Consider the following 21,852-nt stretch of genomic DNA (forward strand, 5'->3'; position numbering starts at 1 on the left):
CTTTGGTTTCTCAAACTTCAACAATGAAGTAAACTATTATTTCAATGCTGCTGGAACTGCTTGGGACCCAGTTAAGTTCACATGCGAAAAATTTGAATGCAAGAGAATAGAAAAGCAGACTTGCAGTCTATATGTTGGACCCAGATATTTCAAATGCTTTAGCTGCCAAATATATTGCAGTTCCACTTATGTTCCTATACACCAAATATCTGTCAAAGACTTTGCAGGTGAAGTTGGAAACCAAAGTGCTGACCCAGGTGCAAGAACAGATATTGCTTTAACAACTGCAATGAAACATGCAGATACTATGTTGACTGTTCAGACGAACTATAAATGACTATTCTTGTTTCTACAACCCTGGTATTAAATATCATATAAACATAGATGGCAAATATTATCCAAGAGAAGAATATTCTACAGTTGAGGATATGAGGTCATACAACTTGACATTAGATGCTATGAACTTTAACAACAATTCACAACAACCATTAACCCTGAAATGCAAAGTTCTATTATGCCATATGTGAAAGTATGGACTCATACAGGAGGTCAAAAAACTCAATATACAAATGGAGACCGTTCAAACTTTTGGCTTGGCATTCCATTTGCTGACTCAGAAGACTTTATGGGTGGTATTTCAACTGTTGGTACTGTACAAATACAATATACTGGTGACAGAGACGGTCCAGATGAATTGAGAGCAAAGAAGTTTACAAAACCAATAGCACTTTTCACGTAAGATGCTCTTTTGAAGATTCGTTCGATGAAACCTGCTGGGGCTCCTCAGATTGGCATAACGACAGCTTCCATCGAGCAGATTTTGGCAGCAGGTCAGTAAGTTGTTCTTGAACTGACTTCTCTCCGTCAAATATTGACAGTACGCCAGTTTTGAATAATATTGTATTATAAACTTTCCTTTAGTAATATCGGTCAGTTTTGAAGTTATATTTTTGTCTGCTTCAAGAACTTTCACCATCTCGGTTATACCAACTTTCTTTGCTTTATGAAAATATTTAGGTTCAGCAAAGACTGCTATTCTATAACATTTTCCATTGTTTGTGTAAAGAACTATTCTGTCAATGTATTTGTATTGTTTGTGAGTATAAACCTTGTTTTGCTTCAATTCAATAAGATATCCGAATACGTCCATCTTTTTATTCTAAGTAAAATGTCATTTCCGAAAAAATAGAAGCGTAAGTGTTTCAAAAGGTTAATGGCGGTGGCAGATGTGAAGTTAAATTCACCAACTCAAACAAAAGTCAAGTGTTGTTGTCAATGTAAAACAGAGATTGAAGTGGGGAAACCATACGAAACGAAGATGGTATAAAATTGTCCTGTAAAAGAACCAACATATCCTGAAGTTAGCAGAGACTTAAGTTCTGTTGCAGATATTCGAAACGACTACCAACAACTGAAAGACAAACTTCAAACTCAGGAGAAGATTGTCAAGCTTTAAGTTATAATGTTAAACTTGTCGAACACAACCCTGTAAAGTGAACTCATATGTCATTGCACCTCATGAAGTTTTGAAAGAACTATTGAAACTTTTGACAGAGGCAGACGATATAAACATCAAAGAAATAGAACCCGACATTAGTTGCTGTGGTGTTTCATATAATGCCATTGACAAGATATACGTTATGAAGGAGGTGAAACGTTGAACTTAAAATATAGTTTCCCAGACGTATAAAATATTTGACCCACAACATTTCATTAAAATTTATTGCTAAGTAAAATGTCAAAACTTCTTGAAAGATGTTTGAAGAAAATAATATAGACTTTATTTCATGTAAAGGACTTTACACACTTTTGAACGATATGAAAGACCCTGTTTTGTTTGTTCGTGTAGACAAAGGAAAGTTCTATGTCTTTACAAAATATTTGAACTTCTTAGACAGAGAACTTCAAGAAACGCCATGTGAAAGTTTAGATGAAGTTCTTCTCCACTTTCAGAAAAACTTTTAAATATATATAAATGGCAGAAGACATAATATGGTTTATACTATTACGACTAAAAACCCTGAGTCATATAATTCTATAACAACAAACTTACAAAGTCCTCAAGGACGATATTGTAAACTAACCTTAAACACAATGACGACTAAAGCCTGTTTTGCTCTTTTGACACCAGAAGACTTTATTGTTGTGAATGGTAAAAAATACTCCTTTGAAGATACTTACTCAGATATACCACCAACAGGTTTTGTTGACTTATTTAATACTTTAAGGACGGGTGTAACATGTGCTGCAACTAGAGCAGGTTTCATTATGTTTGGATGTCCGACTGAGTTTACTATAAACGATATGAGCTATAATACAAAACTTATTTCTGGTTTTTACTACCAACAGTTTCCTATAACAGGAAAAGGTGTCATACAAGGAATGTCTATTCCATTGACATTAAGCACACCAATCTTATATATTGTTTCAAACTTAGGTTCAAAGTGTTATTCGAATGTCGACAGAAACTATTATGACCAAAAGATACTTATGCGTATAAACAATACTTTCTCTGCTGGTTTGCCTATTGTTCATTCGAATGCAAATTTTCAACCTTAGTGAACTCAAACACTTTGGCAAGTATAACGTTGACATTAGTTGACGCAAACTTTGTTCCTGTAAAACTTTTATGTCCTATGTATTTGTCAATGACGGCAGAAGTTTCGAATTGGAAGATGCAACTGGTGAAAGTATTGTATTACAAGAACAACTTCAAACAACAAATAGCTCAAGAACAACAAATGCAACAAATGCAACAACAAAGTCAAGAATAAAAAAATTATTTTTTTATTTTTATAAAAATGTACAGAATAGATGTTTAGATTTTTAATGACTTCCAAGCATTCAGAAATATGTGTCCATTTCGAGACTATAACAAAGCAGTCGAGAATTTGAAACGTTAGTCATTTATGTTGACTCTGCCCCAGAATGTTATGTTATGAAAGAATGGGATGTTGTCTTTAACAAACCAAGAGCAACAATAGTTTCAGAACAAGAATGTAGAAGAAAACTTAAGAAAATAAAAGTCGTAACAAGTTGGCATGAAGATGTTAGATGCTTGGGGATATCTTATTGTCAAAGTTAGAAGATTTTTCAGTTCGAGGTATAAAGTCTTATACACCTTCTCCAAACTTCTATTCTATCTTCACTGGATATAAATATACGAAAGTAGAATGGAAAGAAAATATTATAGAAGCTTGGTTAGACCATGTCAAAGAAATTATATGCAATGGAAACGAAAAGTTTATGAGTATATCTTATGTTGGTTTGCAAACATCTTACAACATCCAAGTGCTAAAAATGAAACTGCTCTCATTATAATTGGAAAACAAGGAACAGGTAAGAACACATTCTTTACAGATATTTTGCAAACTGTTAGAAGGTATTCGAACCGAATATGACAAACTTAGAAAACATCTGTGGCAAGTTTAACTCCTCAATAGAGAATATGAAACTTATAGTTTGCAATGAACTTCAAAGTATAGATACAACAAAAGTTTTGAACTCAGATGCTTTGAAGAGTCTTATAACAGACAAAGTTGGAGTTGTTGAAAGAAAATATAAAGACCAAAGAGTTTGTGAAAATGTTGCAAACTTCATTATGGTTTCAAACAATGCTGTTCCGATGAAGTTAGAAAGTTCTGACAGAAGATATGTAGTTGTCAGAACGTCAGATTCTCATATGCAAGATACAGAATATTTTGACGACTTAGCAGAAACTTTGACATCTGACTTTTACAACCACTTGTTCTCATATTTCATGACATTAGATATTTCTAAGTTCAATCCAAGACAAATTCCACATACCGAAGAGAGACAAACATTGTTAGAAGCAAACAAGAGTGTATATGAACTGTTCATAGATGAAACTGACTTTGTGTCATTAGATGAAAGGTCATTGTACGATTCGTATAAACAATATTGTCAAGAATATGGTTATATGACAGCTTCTAAACGAACATTCTTGGCAAATGTCAAAAGTCTTTTAGACGTTCAGAATGGTGTATATACAAAGAAAATTTTTTCTGAGTAAATTTTAAAAAAAATATTTTTTTATCCGATAGAAAAGATGGCAAAATTCATCTCAGTAAACAAGTACATGTCAGGACTTAAAGAAGAACTAGACCCATTCACATATTTGAATGTTTACTTCTACCATTTTGAAAAGTCTTCATTCAGCAAAGTTTGGAACATCGAACCAGTTAAGTTTGCTATTGTGACTAAAAATGGTGCGAAATTTGAAGACTTAGACATAGAAGGTTTGTTAGCAGTCAAAGAAAGTTTTGACAGAAGGTTCTCAAACCTTAAAGAAGGCAAAGCATACAAACTTGTTATACCTTATGAACCAAAGAAAGCAGACGACTATGAATATTATGAGTCTAAGATAGTTGAAGTTCAAGGTAAATTGGGTAAAAAGATTTTAGAGTCTAAGCCAGTGTTTGCTCCTAAAGAGGAAGAGAACATTGACATTGACCCAGAAATGTTCTAAAAATAAAATTTTATTTTTACATGTCAAATTTCTTTTTCTCTGGAACTGGTTCAGGTTCTTTCTTCTCTTTTCTACTTTTTTCTCTTTCTTTTCTCTCTTCTTCTTTTTCTGGTGGAGTTATGTCAAATTTGGCGCAACCATATTTATGTAAAAGTTCTTTGTCCTTTAATAGCTCATCTATTCTGTTTTCTATTTCATCTTCAAGAACAGCGCATGTGTCTTCTTTGCATTCTAAGAACTTTTGTTGGACTTCATCTTCCAAGAGGCGTCATCTCTGTCAACAAGTCTGTCATTGACAAATTTTAAGACTGCTTAATGTTTTATGGTTCTTGTCATATTCCCAGAAACAGAACTTTAGAACAAATTCACCTTTCTTGTTTACACTATGTAAGATTTTATGGTCGACAGATGTTTTGCTGTCGAAAAGTTGTCTCGAATATAGATAGCGAAATCGCTAGACATTTTCTAAAAGATAAAAATTTTAATTTTTCTAAAAATATGTTAGAAAAAAAGTTTGCTGACATTGACAAGAAATTTGAGAATGTTTTAAACAAGAACAAGAGGAAGTTAGAAAATGCTCAGATAAAGCCTATACATGACAAGTTCTTATTTGCTCAGAATGGTATAACAGGTCTAATTGCACCACCTGGGTCGGGTAAGACTTTCACTTATCTTAAAATGGCTGCACAACAACAAGAACTAGATGAGAAGAACCCATTCTATGAGTTAGTTGTTATTTGTTCGACTTCTGGTCAATTTGACCAAACCGTCAATTCGTTCAAAGATATTATAAAGAAGTCTAAGTTAGTATGTATAAAGGATACTGAGTTGTTAGATTGGATAAAGAAAGTACCAAAGAAGAGTTTTGAAGTATAATGCTATAAATGAGTATATAAATTCGAAGTTTAAAGACACAAATCAGGAAATGCAGAGAATATTAGAGAAGAAAACACTTCAGAAACAAACAGAAAGAGAATAGAATACATTTCGAAGAAATTGCAATCTTACGATTGGAAGACATACCCTCATAGATGTCTTCTTATCTTAGATGACTTTGCTTCTCATCTTTGCTTAAAGAACAGAGAACAAGACATGTGTCGAATTCTTAAGAAGCTCAGACACTTAACATCTCAGTCGTAAATGTGTACAGACAGCAAAGAGTTTAAGTAAGGATTTAAAAGAATACTTACTGACATAATACTTTTCCCCCGATTGTCCGAAGACGATTTCATGGAACTTATGAAAGAGTCCATGCAGGTAAGTTTGACAGACATGAACTATGGGAGAAGTATAAAGTCATACAAGACCCTCATACTTCTTTCAGAATTCATATCTACGCAAACAAAGTTCAAATTGTAAAAAGTCAAGCTTGAAAAATAAAGAGTTCATTTACTCTGTTGTTTGAAGTTGTCAAAATACTCTGTTATTTTTTCTTTCAGTAGCGGTAAGTCTTCTTTGAGGTAAGTATTGTACAACCTTTCATATCATAGTGTGTTTGAGGTAACGTATCTTGAACTATTTGTTTCACATCTTCATTTGGGGTCATTGAATCGGTAAGTTTTCGCGATAGAACCAATTTCTGTCAGATTTGTAAATCTTAGCAAGGTCGTAAAAAGCTTTTGTTGTTTCTTCTGACTAAATGCAACATAACCATATCTCTGTCTTCTTCATTTTCCATCTCTTCAGTATAAATCATATACTTATAGTTCTTTTCCTTTCCTTTTGGTACCGAACGTGGTATTCTTTTCTGAATGCTTTTGTCTTTTGCTTCAAGCTGTTTTCCATTCTTTCACGTTCTTGTCTATGAATTTCGTCAAGAAGTCTGTAAATATACCAAGCATAACGAGGCGAGCCCACATTGCAACAGCATTTACAAGAAGTCTATGTACATACCAACCTCTCAAACCATTTGGCAAATTTTTACGATTTTCATGAGTTTTAGGCGACCCGAAAAAAGTCGGTCTCGCTGTGCTTCGCTCAAAAAGTTCTTGTGCTTTGGTTTTTGAACCAATCGTCTGTATGTTTGGTATCTGGAGCAAAACATGCTGTCAAAATACTTTTGCATTTGGTACATATCGTCTTTGACCGAACGAATGAGACGGAGTTGTTGTTAAACTGTATGTACTCGTATTCTTCATTTATAGCTTCATGGACTATAACTGTTGTTTGTGTTCTCTGTGTTGACATATCTGTCTTTATATTCCGCGATAAAAAAATAAAAAAATAAAAATAACTTTATTTTTTATTTCGGAAAATTCATGAAAATTCATGAGGAGTGAGAAAACAGAGTGAAAAACGGGTGAGATCTCACCTCTTCACCTAACATTATTTTTACTGAATTCAGCAACAAAATTCAAGATTGTAAAAAGTCAAGCTTGAAAAAATCTAAGTGTTTAGTCTTAGTAAGATGGTTAGCTTCTTAAAGCAAATACCATTGCTGAGTTTTATGTACGTGTAAGAGAAGTACAATGAATTCAATTACGAGTACAATTGCAATGACAACTAAGGCAACTATTTTTTCTTTTTGCCAGCAAGGGTACTTCTTCTCTTCCAATGGTTCGGCAGAACTATACTCACTCATGAGAAAATGCCAAAACGGTTTAATAGAAAAGTGTCATTTTTTCATGTCCGAAGACTCGAAGGTGCAACACTTCCAAAATACCGACGAAACTCAGAAGAAGCAGCATGGCAGTATCTTCTTGACAACTTCTTTGAGTTCTCCAGGTACACCTTGGAAAATGCTGAAGAAACTCCGACACAGAGAATTTGGAAAATTGCACTCCAATACTACCTTGACAAACAAAGGGTAAACAAAGGGTAAAACAAGGGTAAAATAAGACTAAAAACTTAACGTTTAAAAAGTGACATTTTTAATGAGCTCCCGAGTCACCGAGAAAACTTGGTCAGATGTTAGCAGCTTACTTCCCTGAGGAGGATGGAAGCGTTACATAACGTAAGGTTCAAAAACAACGAACCTGGAATTGCGTACCAAATTCGCAATTACATGACCATGGAAGAGTACGAAAGGTTTCTACAAGAGAAACCAGCTCTAAACAACTCAGAAAAGAAAGAGTAAAAAGTTTAACTCGTAATTGTTTATTTTTTTTACTTGTATAGGCAAGCTGCAAGAATGAAGTCGACTATCTCAGTCTTTGTCTTGACCAGTTGGACGGCTCTTGCGAGTACGTCTGTTTTGCGGTCTCCAGCTGGTGTCTGACCTTCGTAATTCGCATGTTCTTGAGAGCTCCAACTGTAAATGGTTGTAGGATGAAGAGTCTCTCAGACTGCTTGAGGTAGTCTTCACGGTCACGAACCGAATCTGTGGTACGAGTCGAATCGGTCGATTTGAGGGAGAGACTGAAAGCCTGTCGTCTCTCCATAGGGGCTGGGCATAATCTTTGCGTAAACGGTTCAGACCTTCTTCGAACTCTTGGTCTCTCTTCGATTGGGATTGAGAGTTGGAATGCTGGGGTGGCATTGCTGGAACATCAAGGGTTGGGGAAGTAAGGCATAGGCTGAGGAGGGTAGTTCGGGAAGCCTTGTAGTGAAATTGGTAGTAACCTTGAGGTGGAAATGGTAGTAATTTGGTGGAGGACTTGCTGGAACTGAGGTTGCTGAGGAGACTGTTGTGGTTCTGCAGCTTCGGTTCTTCTGGCTTTGGAAGGCGTTCAGGAAGAGGAACGTCGGACATTCGTTTGTGTCCTGTCGAAGGAAAAACTTTTCCTGTCGGAAGGAAAAACTTTTCCTGTCGGAAGGAAAACTTTTTCTTGTTGGAAGGAAAAACTTTTTCTGTCGGAAGGAAGAACTTTTTCTGCTCGGAAGGAAAAACTTTTTCTGAAGTTTGACCAAAAATTCTCAATTTTTCGAAATTAAGGTTTACGGACGGACAACTGGAAGAGTTCTTCCTGTCGGAAGGAAAATTTTTTCCAGTTGTCCGGAAAATTTTTTCCAGTTGTGGAAAATATTTTTCCTGTCGGATGGAAGGACTCGGAATGCCAGAAGGATTTGACGAGGCAGTTTACCTTATAGAGATAAATGAAGTTGTTAGCATATGGCAGGGATAATGAAGCCCAAGGTCAAGTTACCACTATTTCTGGAAGGTCTACACTTCAGCTCGAGACTTCGACTGGAATTCCAATTCACAATACCAGACGGGACAGCCTACGATGCATAAAGGACGCCAAAGAGAAGCTCTTGTTAAGTTCTTAAAACAAACGTCCTTGATAAAAATACCAAACAAGGAGAAACCCCTACCCCATAATGAAATTGGCAATTCAGTCTCTCCTTCACTTCTCGGAGTCAGCCGTTTACATAACCTGTGAAGGCGACATCCAACCAATTCAGTAAACCTTAACGTTTAGAGTAAAAACATTTTTTCATTTTTGAATGAAGCAAGTTTAAATTCGTCCCACACCAATCTCAATGACCGATGAAGAGTTTCAAGCTATGGTTGAAGGTGTTGAGAACGACATAGACGGCGAACTTGAAGGAGCTCAAACCACAATTGCAACCAAAATTGCACAAGTCAAGGAACAGATAGCTTCACTTAAAGCTACCAAGCTACTCTTGACCTCATGGATACTTACGTTTAGAAGTAAGAGTGGAATAAGACAATTAAAATTGAAACTTCTAAACTACGAAGCTATACTCAAAAGTTAGCAGAAATGAGAAGACTTTACCAGAGCTACTTACATGTAAGGGACTTACCTTCAAGCAGTCCGACCAAAGATGAATTTTCTGACATTGCCCAATTTGTCCGAAAGTCAGCTCAGATGTTTTGAACTGCTCCCAACATATCCAGAATATGAACGTTTGCCTGAACTCTTCCGCAATCTCAAAAAACGTTTTTTGGTTCTCATGTTCAAACTTTTATCGGAAAGACAACAAACGTTCAGAAGAAGAACAATAAGATATTTATTAAACTTGTTGTATGACATAATGTCATAACAAGCTTTTGAAGTAAAACCGTCATTCTCAAACCACTTCATTTTTCGATGTCCGAACAAGCACCGAAGCCGAACACAATAGCAGATGTCCTTTCAAGGTTGCCAGACAAGCGCCCAGTTCAAATTCAAATTGCCCAATTGAAAGCTCATCTGACAAACACCATTAAGACTCTCCAAAGTAGTCTTATGACAGAGATGACCAATCTCAAAGCCGATGTCCTCATGAACCAAGCTTCCAATGAGAAATGCCTGAACGATTTCACGGAAACCTGCGCAATTACGAGAGAGAGAACCGAGACCTTGCGCAGACTCATCTTACGCGTTTTCTTCGAAGAGATAGACGCCATCTGAAGGTACTCGGAAAGACAGAACATGACAACACCGTACTTCGTGAACACAGAATTGCCGAAGGTATTATCAAAGAAGAGGAAGAAGAGGAGAAGAGGAAGAAGAGGAAGAAGAGAAACACGAAGAAGAGGAAGTTTGGCAACCCTTGTTGCCGATGACGGTTACGAAATTCCCAACCCTACCCACTACAAATCCGCAACAGGAGACCGGCAAGGTTCTTACCCCAGTCCTCAACAACTTGGGACACTTGAACCTTAACCTTCGGAATCGCGGTTCAATTTCCATGGGCAAGCTTGTCGCAATTCAATGGGTTCCAAATCCAGACAAGAAGACGAGGGTCAGACACATTGACGGTGACAAGCTCAACAACCGTAAGGAGAAACCTCGATGGTTCTAAGAGTAAAAAAATTTATTTAGGGGAAACCAAGTAAATATTTGATTAATAAATGTTAAATTAAGGTAATTTGCAAAATTAGTTCCCGACCTTTGAATTGGGCTCTTTCGTATCCCATGTAGGATGGTCGCCCAGAGGAGTTGTAGAATGCCAATCAAGGAACGATTGTCCTCCCAGGCATTGAGGATGTACTGCCGTAGACTTTAGACCCTGCCTGCACCAGACACCCTCTCCCTTGGAACGTAAGGCTTCTCGAAGTGCTCGAATGCGATGGCTGCGTGACATCCGAAATGACACTTTGTCCGTTTGGTCAATGTTCGTGTCTCGTGCCATAGTCGACGAAAATACAGACAACAGGTTATATATGAGTTTGAGACCAAGAATGGTGTAACTCGCACCTGTCCGATTCAAAGACTCCGAGGGCGACCATGAAATTAAACGGAAATTAGCTAGGAAGGAATATAAAATGGACTGTTGCCACACCACCACCTTTACCTGTTCCTCAAGTTAATAAACCTTTCCCGTTCCCAAGAATTCCCACATTTTAATTCAAATTCGAATAAAAATTTTTTATTTCATGCAATGTTTAACTATTTCACCATCTTCTTTAACACCCAGTTACTTACGCTTGGAGAGGACATGAACTTCGGTGAAATTTTGTCCAATTTGAATTGACCCATCTTTTCGCCGACTAAACCCATTTCAATGAGTTTGTTATAGCTTCTTTTCGTTCGTCATGAGTGCGTCAATGTTCTCATAGTAAACCTTGACTTTGGATTTGACTTCGGAGAAGAATTGTTGTAGTTGTCAAGTACTGCCTTTGCGAACTGAGGTAAGACCAAATGTTCGACAATAAAGTTTTAATGTGGTTACTAAGCCACTTTGACCTTGAGTGAATTCGTACTTCAAAACAAAAGAAAAAACCTTTCAACAAAGTTGTCGACCTTCTCATAATGTTTACTCTTCATCTCTTTGAGGTTTCTTAATGGAATATCCCATGTCGAATTCATAAGCAATTTGAGTGTCATTGCAAGTTTGGGGTTTGAAGCTTTCCTAATATCATACAGTTGTTGTATGACTTTTCCAACTGTATTAGTTCCTTCCCGGGAACTCACCATCTTCGTTTGGAATTCCAGTCGGAATATATTGGACAAACCTCATGTATGCGCGTTAAGGTCGACATAGTATATCTTTTCGTTTGAGTCGAACTTGTCGCAACCAATTGGTCCAGTTTGTGGAAATTCAAGTGAGTCTCTTATCTTCTGAGAAACTTCTCTCTTATCTCATAAACATCGTCGAAGCAACCTGTTTCATATAAAACCTTCTGACCTAACTCAGATGCTCTCCAATACAAATTGACGTCAATTGGATGTCTCAATGGAAGTTTGTTTATAGCATCTTGAAGTTCTTGCAACCTCATTGGAAGTTCTTCTGGTTCAGGTTGGTACCGAACAATCCAACCCCTTGTGGAACTGTGTACTTCTTTTGTACTAGAACTTTGTCTGGAACAACTTTTGGTCTTGCTAACAGTGAAAAGTTTGTTTCGTCTTTTGGTACAAAAGTTTCTGTCAGCTTGTCATCTGGAATTGGTTCCAACAAACCTTTCTCGAAAGAGAATGTTTACAGCCTGACAATGTTGCACTTGCCTTTTCCGAACAATGGGTTTGTAAGACTTTCGTTCAACATGAAGTGGTTGTGGACAATTACAATCTTCAACCATGGTAAATTGAACTCAACAACATAGTCGTCATGTGAAGAACTTTAGCTGTAGGTATGTTGACTCGGATATTGACATTTGCCAACGGTGCAATTTTTGCCAATTGACCTCTGAGAATGTACCTTGTCTTCACACATGACTCAAGATACTTCATCTTCTCATCTGTAACAAGACAGAGGTTCCTGAGACATGTAAGAATGCAAGGTTCGTTGACAATTGTTTCAATTGAATTGTAAATTCCATACCTTGTCAAGTCAATGTCAGACTTATTTATGAACGGGAAGTATCCAGCATGTTGTCTGACTGCTTGAGGTTAGGTTGGTACCATTCGAACTTGACACTTGCAATTCCTTCAATTGCATTCAAAATGTCTGAGTCGGAGTCAACCATTTGTTCTCTCTTGTAGTCTTGAAAGCGTCAAGAAGTTTTGCGGCTGTTTGTTCATTGCCATGTGCATAGTAAATGTGACCATCCAAATCTGTTATGGTCAATCTGAGATTGTGTCCTTTCTTATTCCGTCTTGAATTGCAGCAAGTACTCCCATGAAGCCTTCTTTGTTCTTTCCTTCGTCAAAGTTACTGTAAAGGTTCGACCAGATGTAATTTGACTTCTAACTTCACGATACTTTTCATATGCATATCTTGTTCTTCCATGGGAGCATGTGCGTCTTCACCTTTTCCTTTTTTCCTTCTCAAAGGATGCAATTGTTCGTCATGTTTCCAGTAGAATCTGGCAAAGCCGTCGTGTCTCAACTTGAGGTTCACTAACATCGAAAGGCATGTCCATAAGACGTTCTTCTTCTAACCTCTCTAGTCTGTTTGGATAATTGGCACGTGCTGTTTCCAAATCCATTTCGTAGCGAAGACCAGACAATTTGTCATAGACTTTTATGGGTCTTCCCTTCCTATATTTAAAATTCTTCGAAACTCTCCAACCATATCTTTGTAACTCTGCTTTTATTCTAGCAGACTTTCTATCCTATCTATATGGGGCATTTTTATAAAAATAAAAAAATATTTTTTTTCTTTACTTTACATAACCCTGCTGCCTGCATAGTCTTTGACGCCAACCCATACCAGCTAATGAAGGTTGACTTGGTTTAGTTTCCAAACTAAACTTTGGTTTTGGTTTATCTTCAGTTTTTGGTTTTCTTCTTCTATCGGTTTTCGTCACTTTTCGGTTCCTCTGACTTTACTTCACTTGCGGAACAGTTGTGTCGTCAACATCTTCATAAATATCATATGCCATTTGTTTTTGTTTTCCTTTCAACTTTTTGTGTTTGTTGTAAAGTTTAGAATATTTCGACTCTAAGTCAATAAGATGTTCTATAATGAACTGTTGGTCAGTGAAGTAAACTTTTCCATCTGTTGTCTCGAAAGCTCCTTCAGACTTCAATATTTTATTTGTGAGAGTCTGTTTCTTTTTTGAGATACTAGCCGTTCCATTTCTATGAAAAGTGACTTTATAGTTGGGGTTTGCATTTCCAGACCTGGCACTTTCTATTATTGAATTTTTTTCTTCATCTGTAAGTTCTTTGACAGTTTGACAAATGGTTCTGAAACTTTTTGTTTGTGGTGTCAAATCTACCGTTTCAACTTCTTCGGTCATTTCATCTCAGTAAAAAATTTTAGTTTGGTTTGTTTTCAACTGGTTGTTTAGGTTTTTTAAGTCGGTCTAAAACTTCCTGAGGTATAGGAAGAACTTTACAAACACGTGGTGTAAAAGGTGGTCTTCCATGACTTATTCTGTTTAAAGCTGCATTGTTCATTTCATCTCAGTAAAAATTTTAGTTTAGTTTGTTTTCAACTGGTTGTTTAGGTTTTTTAAGTCGGTCTAAAACTTCCTGAGGTATAGGAAGAACTTTACAAACACGTGGTGTAAATGCTGGAAGCCGACAAATCCATCTTGAACTCATTTGTCTCAATGCTGCATTGTTCATTTCATCTCAATAAAAAACTTTACATTCCCCACGTTTGAGGCGTAGTTTTGGTTATTGTTTACCCACTGTTGTGCATGGTTATATCTCTGTTAAAGAATCTTTCACCTTGGTCCATATAGTGTCCTGCTTGGTTATAGTAGTCATTTGCTTTGTTATAATAATTTCCTGCTTGTCTTCCTACATTGTCCATCCATCCTTGAACTTTTCCTCTTGTTTCAGGATTTGAATAAGATTTGTTGCATCTCGTGCTACATCCCAACCTTTCTGTACAGTTTGTATAATAGGTTGTGCTTTCTCTTTAAGTATACCTAATGTACTCAAAATCTTCCTTCCAATTCAAATGCACCTCTGGCTATTGTTCCAACTGCGGGTAAAAATCTGGATGCAACTCCTGCTAATGCGCCAAATAAACCCATTTCTTATAGAGGTAAAAAATGACGAATCCGAACAAGGACCCCTATGTTCTAAGGCAACAAAGAAAGCACTCATGATAAAAATCTTTATTCAACACCAAATGCTTGGTATGATATCTTGAAAACATTCCGAGGTATAGAGAAGATGGACCTCCATACTGGTTAATATTTGTTGGTCAAAACACAAGATACTGTGAAGCCATACCATTATGGTCCAAAAATATTTTAGATGTGAAAACTGCTTTGACAATATTCGTGACAAATACCATCCAACAAAACTGACATCTGACTGTGAAAGTTCTTTCAAATCAGATGATATTAAAAACTATCTGCGTTCAAAAAATGTAAACCAATATTTCATTGTCGACCAAAACCATTCTGCTCTTGGTGTCATTGACGGTTGTATAAAAATGTTAAGACTTAAACCAACCACAAGTGGTGAAGCAAATGAAATGTCATATGACGACAAGTATAGACACTTCTCCATGGCAAAGATGAGACAAGTTTTAAATATTTACAATAACCGTAAACAAAAAGGTTTGGGAAACCACTCCCCGAAGAAATGAAAAACAACCCTGACTTAGAGAAGAACTATATATTTAATAATTTAGTCAAAAGAGACAAACAAGAAAGAATGCCGGGCTTTAAACTTCAGAAAGGTGACAAAGTAAAAATAGAAATACCTAAACGCGACCCATATGAAATACTATTGACTATGACAACAATGGGAACTCGACAGGTACTCACATTCGTGTTCGTAAAATAGAAGAAGTATACAAGAGAATATTATGAAGTTTTAGGCAAACATGGCAAAATGTACACACTGCAAGCAGAAGATAAAACTACTATTGTCAGACCTCGTTTCAAACTTGTCAAAGTTCAAGGTGTATACTTTCAAAGACAGTTCCTAACAAATATAAGACAACTCCTGACGAATATGCTAAAGAAGTTGAAAATGACGACTAAGCATTTCTATACCATGCGTAAACTGTCATGTAAGGTGGCATGTATTCTTTACTTTGTCTCGTTGTTTGCGTATATCCTGTAACGCGATGTGTATGGTTTCCATCTCCCTGAGTGTTACCCCAGAAACAATTTATAGCAAACTGAACGTCGTCTTTAACATCATATCCTTTACCTTTTTTCATTGTGACCATACCACAATTTATGCTTATGCCAACCTGCTTGAGATGTACTTAAATCTATGTAGTGACTATGTGCAGGTAAATTTTCACCTGAAATCGTTTTACTTCCACCTGTTTCCTTTGAAGAGTTTGCACAATACAAAAACCTGTCGACTATTTGAGTCCAAGTTCCAAAACCCAGAACTGTTTCTGGTCTGGTAGAGTTCATTGACGTATAAATAGAGCCTATAGGATATAATGTTTGAAGTATTTCTGTCTTTAATGTTTGAAGCTCTGTTTTGTCAGCCTTTTTATCTAACATTGCTGGTAGTTCATATGCTTCAAAGTTTCTGGCATGACTTTCAATGTTCCTGCAACTCTTATCTAAATTGTTAAGAGTATCTTTTACGCTTGTACTCGGATTCTCTAAAGGTGCACTTGAACCAAGGTCAAAGTTCAGTATTATGTCGTCTGCTCTAACAGTTGTAAAACTTGTATGTGTATGGTTCTTGTCTGCTTTCTTCTCTAACTCATCGTTAACATAAGTTTTATCTGCTTTAAGGTCTAAACATCCTGAAACCCATCCTGTATCAGCTTTAGTTTTTAAAATCTTCGATGTCCATTCATGGTACCAGTCAGCCCTTTCTATAATTTCTTTATCTTTTTCATCCACATATTCCTTACGCCTTCTTCACTAACACACTAGCCATAAGTCCCTTATCTACCTTCTCTTCAAGGCTAACGTTTAAGTCTGTTATTTCAGATATAGAATGTATATGAGTCTTTTTAGAATATTCGTTTTCAGCTCTTGTCACTTCACTTGACATTTTATTGTCAACATATGTTTTGTCTGCTAGTTCAGGATGAGTATGTTCTTTTGTTGCATAAGCATTGTTAGCTCTTTCTTCTTCTTTTGCTATTGCATCGTCTACATATTCTTTGTCAGCTTTGTTGTCAACATCTGCTTTCAAAAGAAGTTCATTTATAGTTTCTCGTTTAAAGTTCCTTTTGTTGGATTTATACAGACAGTATTGTTCTTCTTGTCTTGAAATAGAAACTCATCTGTCATTGGGTTTAATGTCAGTTTTAAGTTTCCTTCTTTCAATGACTCAGATATCTTAGAATAGTTTGAAAAGTTTGTTGTGTTCTTATTTAGAGCTTGCATAATGAGTTGTCGGGTTGTGTTGTATTTCTCTTATGGAAGCAATATCTTTCGACATTTTATTCTAGATAAAATATGCTTTCAATAGAAAAAGAAAATTCTAGAGTTGCTACAACTAAACCATTAGATGAACTTTTTACTAATGTCGGTCAAAGTTTGAGACAGAGACCGTAAAGCATGAAGGCTATCGTTTTGACTACCCATTAAGATGGTTAAGAGACCCATCTGTCACAAAAGCTATTGGCTTTCGTAGAATGAAGTTTGTGTCTGTAGAAGATAAAATTTTCCATTATTTGTAAAGTTTCATATAGATTATATATCTGAAGGGAACGAAAAATGTGGAAGAAATTGAGCTAATACAAGTTGACCTTTCATCTTCTCTACAGACTGCGTTAAAAAATATAGAAGATAAAATAAATTCATGTTATGCAAAATATGCTGATGAATATGCAAATACCGATAGCACACTTTATGTGAGAATTGTATATGACAAACAAAATTCACAAGTGTCATTTCAAATCTACGAAAACAATCCAAATAAAGACGAACAAATATATACAGAATTCACTGCAATGTCATGGTATTATTTGCAAAGAATGTTAAATCAGAAAGTCGAACTTCCTTTAGCAAATATTTACAGGAGTATATAAGAATTTCCGAAAAAGTGACACCCAAAAAAGTGACACTTTCAATAGGGAGTAACACTTAAAAAGTGACAATTTAAAATTCACAATAAATAAAAATAATAAATTTTTTAGTCTATTAAATTATTCTTTTCTTTGAAATACTCTAAAAATTCTTCGAAATGTTCTAAAATATAATCTGGAGAATTATAACAAAATTCATTAATTTCTAACATATACGTATCTAACAATTCATTTGGAATTTCAAACGATCTTAAATATGTAATTGAATTTTGTATCTTCTCATTTATTTGAGAAAGTTTTTCTTCAGCATTTTCCAATAAAAATCTTAATGGATTCAAATTGGCTTCTTGATTCTGAACAAAATTTAATACTTGGTATAAACGTGATTGAACTTCTCTTTTCAATTTTGTTTTATAATCTGTCAATCGAGGCTCGCGAATTCTAATTGAAGGAATAAAACCTGTTTGAAGTAAATCGTTTTTAATACGATAAAAGTAATTGGTGCAACTTCTTCTAAAAATTTTTGACAAAAACATCAATTCTTTGATTTTTAACGCAGCCAAAATCGTGATATTTTATCTTTTTAAATAAAGATTCAGAAACGTTATTCACAACGGTTAATTCATTTGGTCTGGCAGCGGCTATCCACATCATAGCCAACAATTCCTTATACAAAATTCAAAAACTTGGGTGCAATCAGAACTGATTGCACCCAAGTTTTTGAACTTTCTTGAGGGAATTAAAGGGTGAGAGATTTATAGTGTATCTATATATCTCCCACCCTCTAATTCCCTCCCTGACAGCGGGAAATTTTGTCTGAATGTTAAACTATTCAGACAAAGTTTCCCGCTGTTTGCGAAGGAATTGTTGGCTATGATGTACTGATCATGAATCAGTACATCATAGCCAACAATTCCTTATATAAAGTTCAAAAACTTGGGTGCAATCAGAACTGATTGCACCCAAGTTTTTGAACTTTCTTGAGGGAATGGAAGAGTAAGAGGTATACATTATGAATATATACCTCTTACCCTTCCATTCCCTCTCTGACAGCGGGAAACTTTGTCTGAATGTTAAACTATTCAGACAAAGTTTCCCGCTGTCAGCGAAAGAATTGTTCCATCTGGTGCATAGAGTGTGAATCTATGCACCAAATGGAGCAAGTCCCTCGCGAAATTGCCCAAACTTGCGTCGCATTTCAAAGATTGCGACCCAAATTTTGGCGATTTTAGTAGAGATGGAGTATTTTGAGTCACTGACCTATATGCAGTGGCTCAAAGGGCTCCATCTCTACTTTGAAGCAAGGAAACTTTCCTCGAAATTTTGATAATTTGAAGAAAGTTTTCAAGCAATTAACAAAGGATTACTCGCTATGAGGTAAAAATTCTAGATTTTCACCTCATAGCGAGAGCTTCCCTTTCATTGCTTGAAAACTTTCCCCAGCTTCAAAATTGGGGAAAGGGCTGTAAAGTCGACTCCGATACCAGCAGGTACCAGAGTATTTAAAAGAGAAGCCCTCGTACGAGTTTCTATGAAGACCTTCTCATTCAAGAAGATCTTAATAGAAAATCGTACGAGGGCATTGGAAACTCGCGTCTGGTACATGTTGGTACCAGAGTGTTTGAGATTTGAAGACTCTGGTACTAACATGTACCAGAATTTATGATGAATTTAAGATGGACCATTATAAAATGGTAGCGGTTTGTTTCAAAAAAATTTAGATGAGATTTGCATAGATATAGATTATATGATTTATACATATGAAAAATAATATATAAAAATATAATTTTGAGATAATTATGTAAATAATATTTTAAATATTTGAATTTGAGGTATAATTTTATAGTAAAATATATTATAAAGAGTATTTATATAAATATTGTAAAATAATATAAGTAATAAAAATTGAGACCCCCTCCCTGTTTTTGATGTTTTGTCACTTTTTCGGTAATTCTTATTGTTTCGAATTCACTGCAATGTCATGGTATTATTTGCAAAGAATGTTAAATCAGAAAGTCGAACTTCCTTTAGCAAATATTTACAGTCGATATGCAAGAGATGAACCATATTTATTTAAAGATGTTTTCGACCCAGCTGCTATTATTGTTCATGCTTCATTTTCTGGCGCCCAAAACTCTTTCTTATGCTTGGCAAATGACTTTTACGAAAAACCTACAAAGTTATACGAACCACCAAGTGGAAGTATTTCAGACTTTCAAGTATGGTTTACTACAGATGGAAGAAAAAGAATAATTCCATTATACCATGCGTTTTACTTAGAACTTAGTTTCATATACAACTACTATCGAACGATAAAAATATAATTTTTTAATACGGTTGAGGTGTTGGATTTGGTTGCCAACTAGACTGTGGTGCAGGTTCAGGCTGTTGTATAACAGGAGCTTGCTCTTCTGGTTCAGGGTCTTTAGGTATAATACCAACGAACTGACCTACTCTTTTACCAATATTTTTGACTCCGTTCCAAATTCCTCTTCCGACAGATTTTATTCCATTCCATATACCTCTTCCAACATTTCGAAAGAAGTTTCCTATCTTACTGAAGAAACCCATTTTACTATATGTAAAAATCTAATGTCCGCCTAGTCTCTTACGTTTCCTGTTGAGTTCCATAGCATTCTTTAACTGGAGCTCATACATTCTGTTTCTCCTCTGGTAGAAAACATATTCTGGGTCAACTCCTGTGTTCGCGTCATCTGCATAAAGTTGTTTATATCCCACTTCAGGGTTTGTATAAAACTCTTTCCATCTCATATTTGCATACCATGGTGGCAAACCTAACGCAGCGTCATTTGACATGGCAGTTTGCATTTGTACATCTGTTGGCACTTGACCATAGTTTGCCATTGCAGTTTGTATTCTAACTTCATTTGGAATATTCTCTGGGTTTGGTTGTCCAGGTTGCTGTGCATTCGCTAAGTTCTGTGCGTCCATTTAATATTAGATAAAAATATCTCTTACGAGTACATATACTGAACATTTGCAGGCATTGGTTCATCTTCATATTCTCTGTACTTTTCTGCCACGTCAAATAAATAAATGACACAATGGAAAAAACCTAAAACAAGTAGTCCTATTTCAAACCACATTTACTTACTAATAAAATTTCTTTATTGTGACACTTTCTCCAGTTTATAGGACCTCTCTCATATTCTATCTTGTCATATATAAACTCATAGTCATGTATGTCCTCTAACCATCTCATAACGGTTTCCAAACCACTTTTATCGGATGTAAAGTAAAAGCATGGATGGTTATGTATAACGTCTAAAGTTTCTAAAGAGTCTCTCAAAGTCCAATCTACTTGGTATTGAAAATCCCATGTGTTATAGAACGGCGGGTCCACTATAAAGAAAACATTTTCCTTGTCTTTATATTTTTCATACAACTCTGTCCAATGACATCTCACAAACTCTATACACTCAATATATTTTTCTATGTCCTCTTTGAAAACATTTGTATAGTTAAGATATAAAACTTTTGACATAAGTGTTTCAATGTCATGAACTCTTATAGAACCACTATATAATAGTCTAGCAGATATACTATTCCAGTCTATATATTCTGCTTTTTTCAAAACCTCTCTCACAATATTTTTCTTATCTAATGGTATACGTTCCATCTTACCTATAGGTATCTTTTCTTTTAACTCTTTCAATATATTGTTTGTGTCTGGTATATGTTTGAGACGGTCCATATAGTTGTCGAAGTCATTGCATATAATCTTTGAGTCTGGGAATATTGTATGGCACAAATGGGATATATAGAAACTTCCACCGAACAAATCTACAAATGTTAGACCATTCGGTAGTTTCTTAAGTTCTCTCAATATAATATCTTTACATCTACTCTTATTTCCAAAGAACGGTAACGGTGGTTTTGTAAAATTCATTTATATATAATAATAAAAATGTTTTTACCCGAAAAGTGACAGAAAAGTGACAAAACATGAAAACATATATAATTTGTGAAAAGTGACACATTATATAATGTTTTCGACCCAGAAGACTAACAATTTTCCGAATAAAAACTTCATTTATACTAAACATCTTCAGGGCTAGAGGGCGCAACGCGCCTGGAAGCCTTCCCAATAAAAACTTCATTTATACTAAACATCTTCAGGGCTAGAGGGCGCAACGCGCCTGGAAGCCCCACTACCTTTTTTTTTTATAATAATAATAATAATAATATAATAATAATAATAATAATAATAATAATAATAATAATAATAATATAATAATAATAATAATAATAATATAATAATAATAATAATAATAATAATAATAATAATAATAATAATAATAATAATAATAATAATAATATAATAATAATAATAATAATAATAATAATAATAATAATAATAATAATAATAATAATAATAATAATAATAATAATAATAATAATAATAATATAATAATAATAATATAATAATAATAATAATAATATAATAATAATAATAATAATAATAATAATAATAATAATAATAATAATAATAATAATAATAATAATAATAATAATAATAATAATAATAATAATAATATAATAATATAATAATAATAATAATAATATAATAATAATAATAATAATAATAATAATAATAATAATAATAATAATAATATAATAATAATAATAATAATAATAATAATAATAATAAT

The 21,852-nt window shown here is 34.8% G+C and overlaps 5 protein-coding genes and 1 pseudogene across 6 annotated transcripts, besides 4 other annotated features; 4 read left to right on the forward strand and 2 right to left on the reverse strand.

Annotated features, from left to right (window-relative positions):
• Positions 1-16,149: part of a mobile genetic element that runs on past the window's edge.
• On the forward strand, positions 3,398-4,033 carry TVAGG3_0118020 (uncharacterized protein; the record flags this gene model as incomplete). Its single annotated transcript, XM_051223420.1, has 1 exon — positions 3,398-4,033. One exon carries the CDS (start codon positions 3,398-3,400, stop codon positions 4,031-4,033), a length of 636 nt encoding a protein of 211 aa, XP_051108406.1.
• TVAGG3_0118030 (uncharacterized protein) lies at positions 4,070-4,489 on the forward strand (the record flags this gene model as incomplete). Its single annotated transcript, XM_051223421.1, has 1 exon — positions 4,070-4,489. The coding sequence occupies one exon, from the start codon at positions 4,070-4,072 to the stop codon at positions 4,487-4,489; it is 420 nt and encodes a 139-aa protein (XP_051108407.1).
• TVAGG3_0118040 lies at positions 4,988-5,862 on the forward strand (annotated as a pseudogene). The gene has a single exon. A coding segment is annotated over exon 1 (875 nt).
• Positions 16,150-17,172: 1,023 nt separating the features above from the next.
• Positions 17,173-17,202: a terminal%2Cinverted (terminal inverted repeat of MuDR-2B_TvMULE3 transposon ID:TVAGG3_0118050).
• Positions 17,173-19,143: a mobile genetic element.
• Positions 19,116-19,143: a terminal%2Cinverted (terminal inverted repeat of MuDR-2B_TvMULE3 transposon ID:TVAGG3_0118050).
• Positions 19,144-19,179: 36 nt separating this feature from the next.
• Positions 19,180-19,503, forward strand: TVAGG3_0118060 (uncharacterized protein; the record flags this gene model as incomplete). Its single annotated transcript, XM_051223422.1, has 1 exon — positions 19,180-19,503. One exon carries the CDS (start codon positions 19,180-19,182, stop codon positions 19,501-19,503), a length of 324 nt encoding a protein of 107 aa, XP_051108408.1.
• Positions 19,504-19,507: 4 nt separating this feature from the next.
• Positions 19,508-19,750, reverse strand: TVAGG3_0118070 (serine threonine-protein phosphatase family; the record flags this gene model as incomplete). Its single annotated transcript, XM_051223423.1, has 1 exon — positions 19,508-19,750. The coding sequence occupies one exon, from the start codon at positions 19,748-19,750 to the stop codon at positions 19,508-19,510; it is 243 nt and encodes an 80-aa protein (XP_051108409.1).
• An 18-nt stretch (positions 19,751-19,768) lies between these two features.
• TVAGG3_0118080 (uncharacterized protein) lies at positions 19,769-20,131 on the reverse strand (the record flags this gene model as incomplete). Its single annotated transcript, XM_051223424.1, has 1 exon — positions 19,769-20,131. One exon carries the CDS (start codon positions 20,129-20,131, stop codon positions 19,769-19,771), a length of 363 nt encoding a protein of 120 aa, XP_051108410.1.
• Between the last annotated feature and the right edge of the window lie 1,721 nt (positions 20,132-21,852).

This window comes from Trichomonas vaginalis, chromosome IV, assembly GCF_026262505.1.
Source record: "Trichomonas vaginalis G3 chromosome IV, whole genome shotgun sequence".
NCBI lineage: Eukaryota > Parabasalia > Trichomonadida > Trichomonadidae > Trichomonas > Trichomonas vaginalis.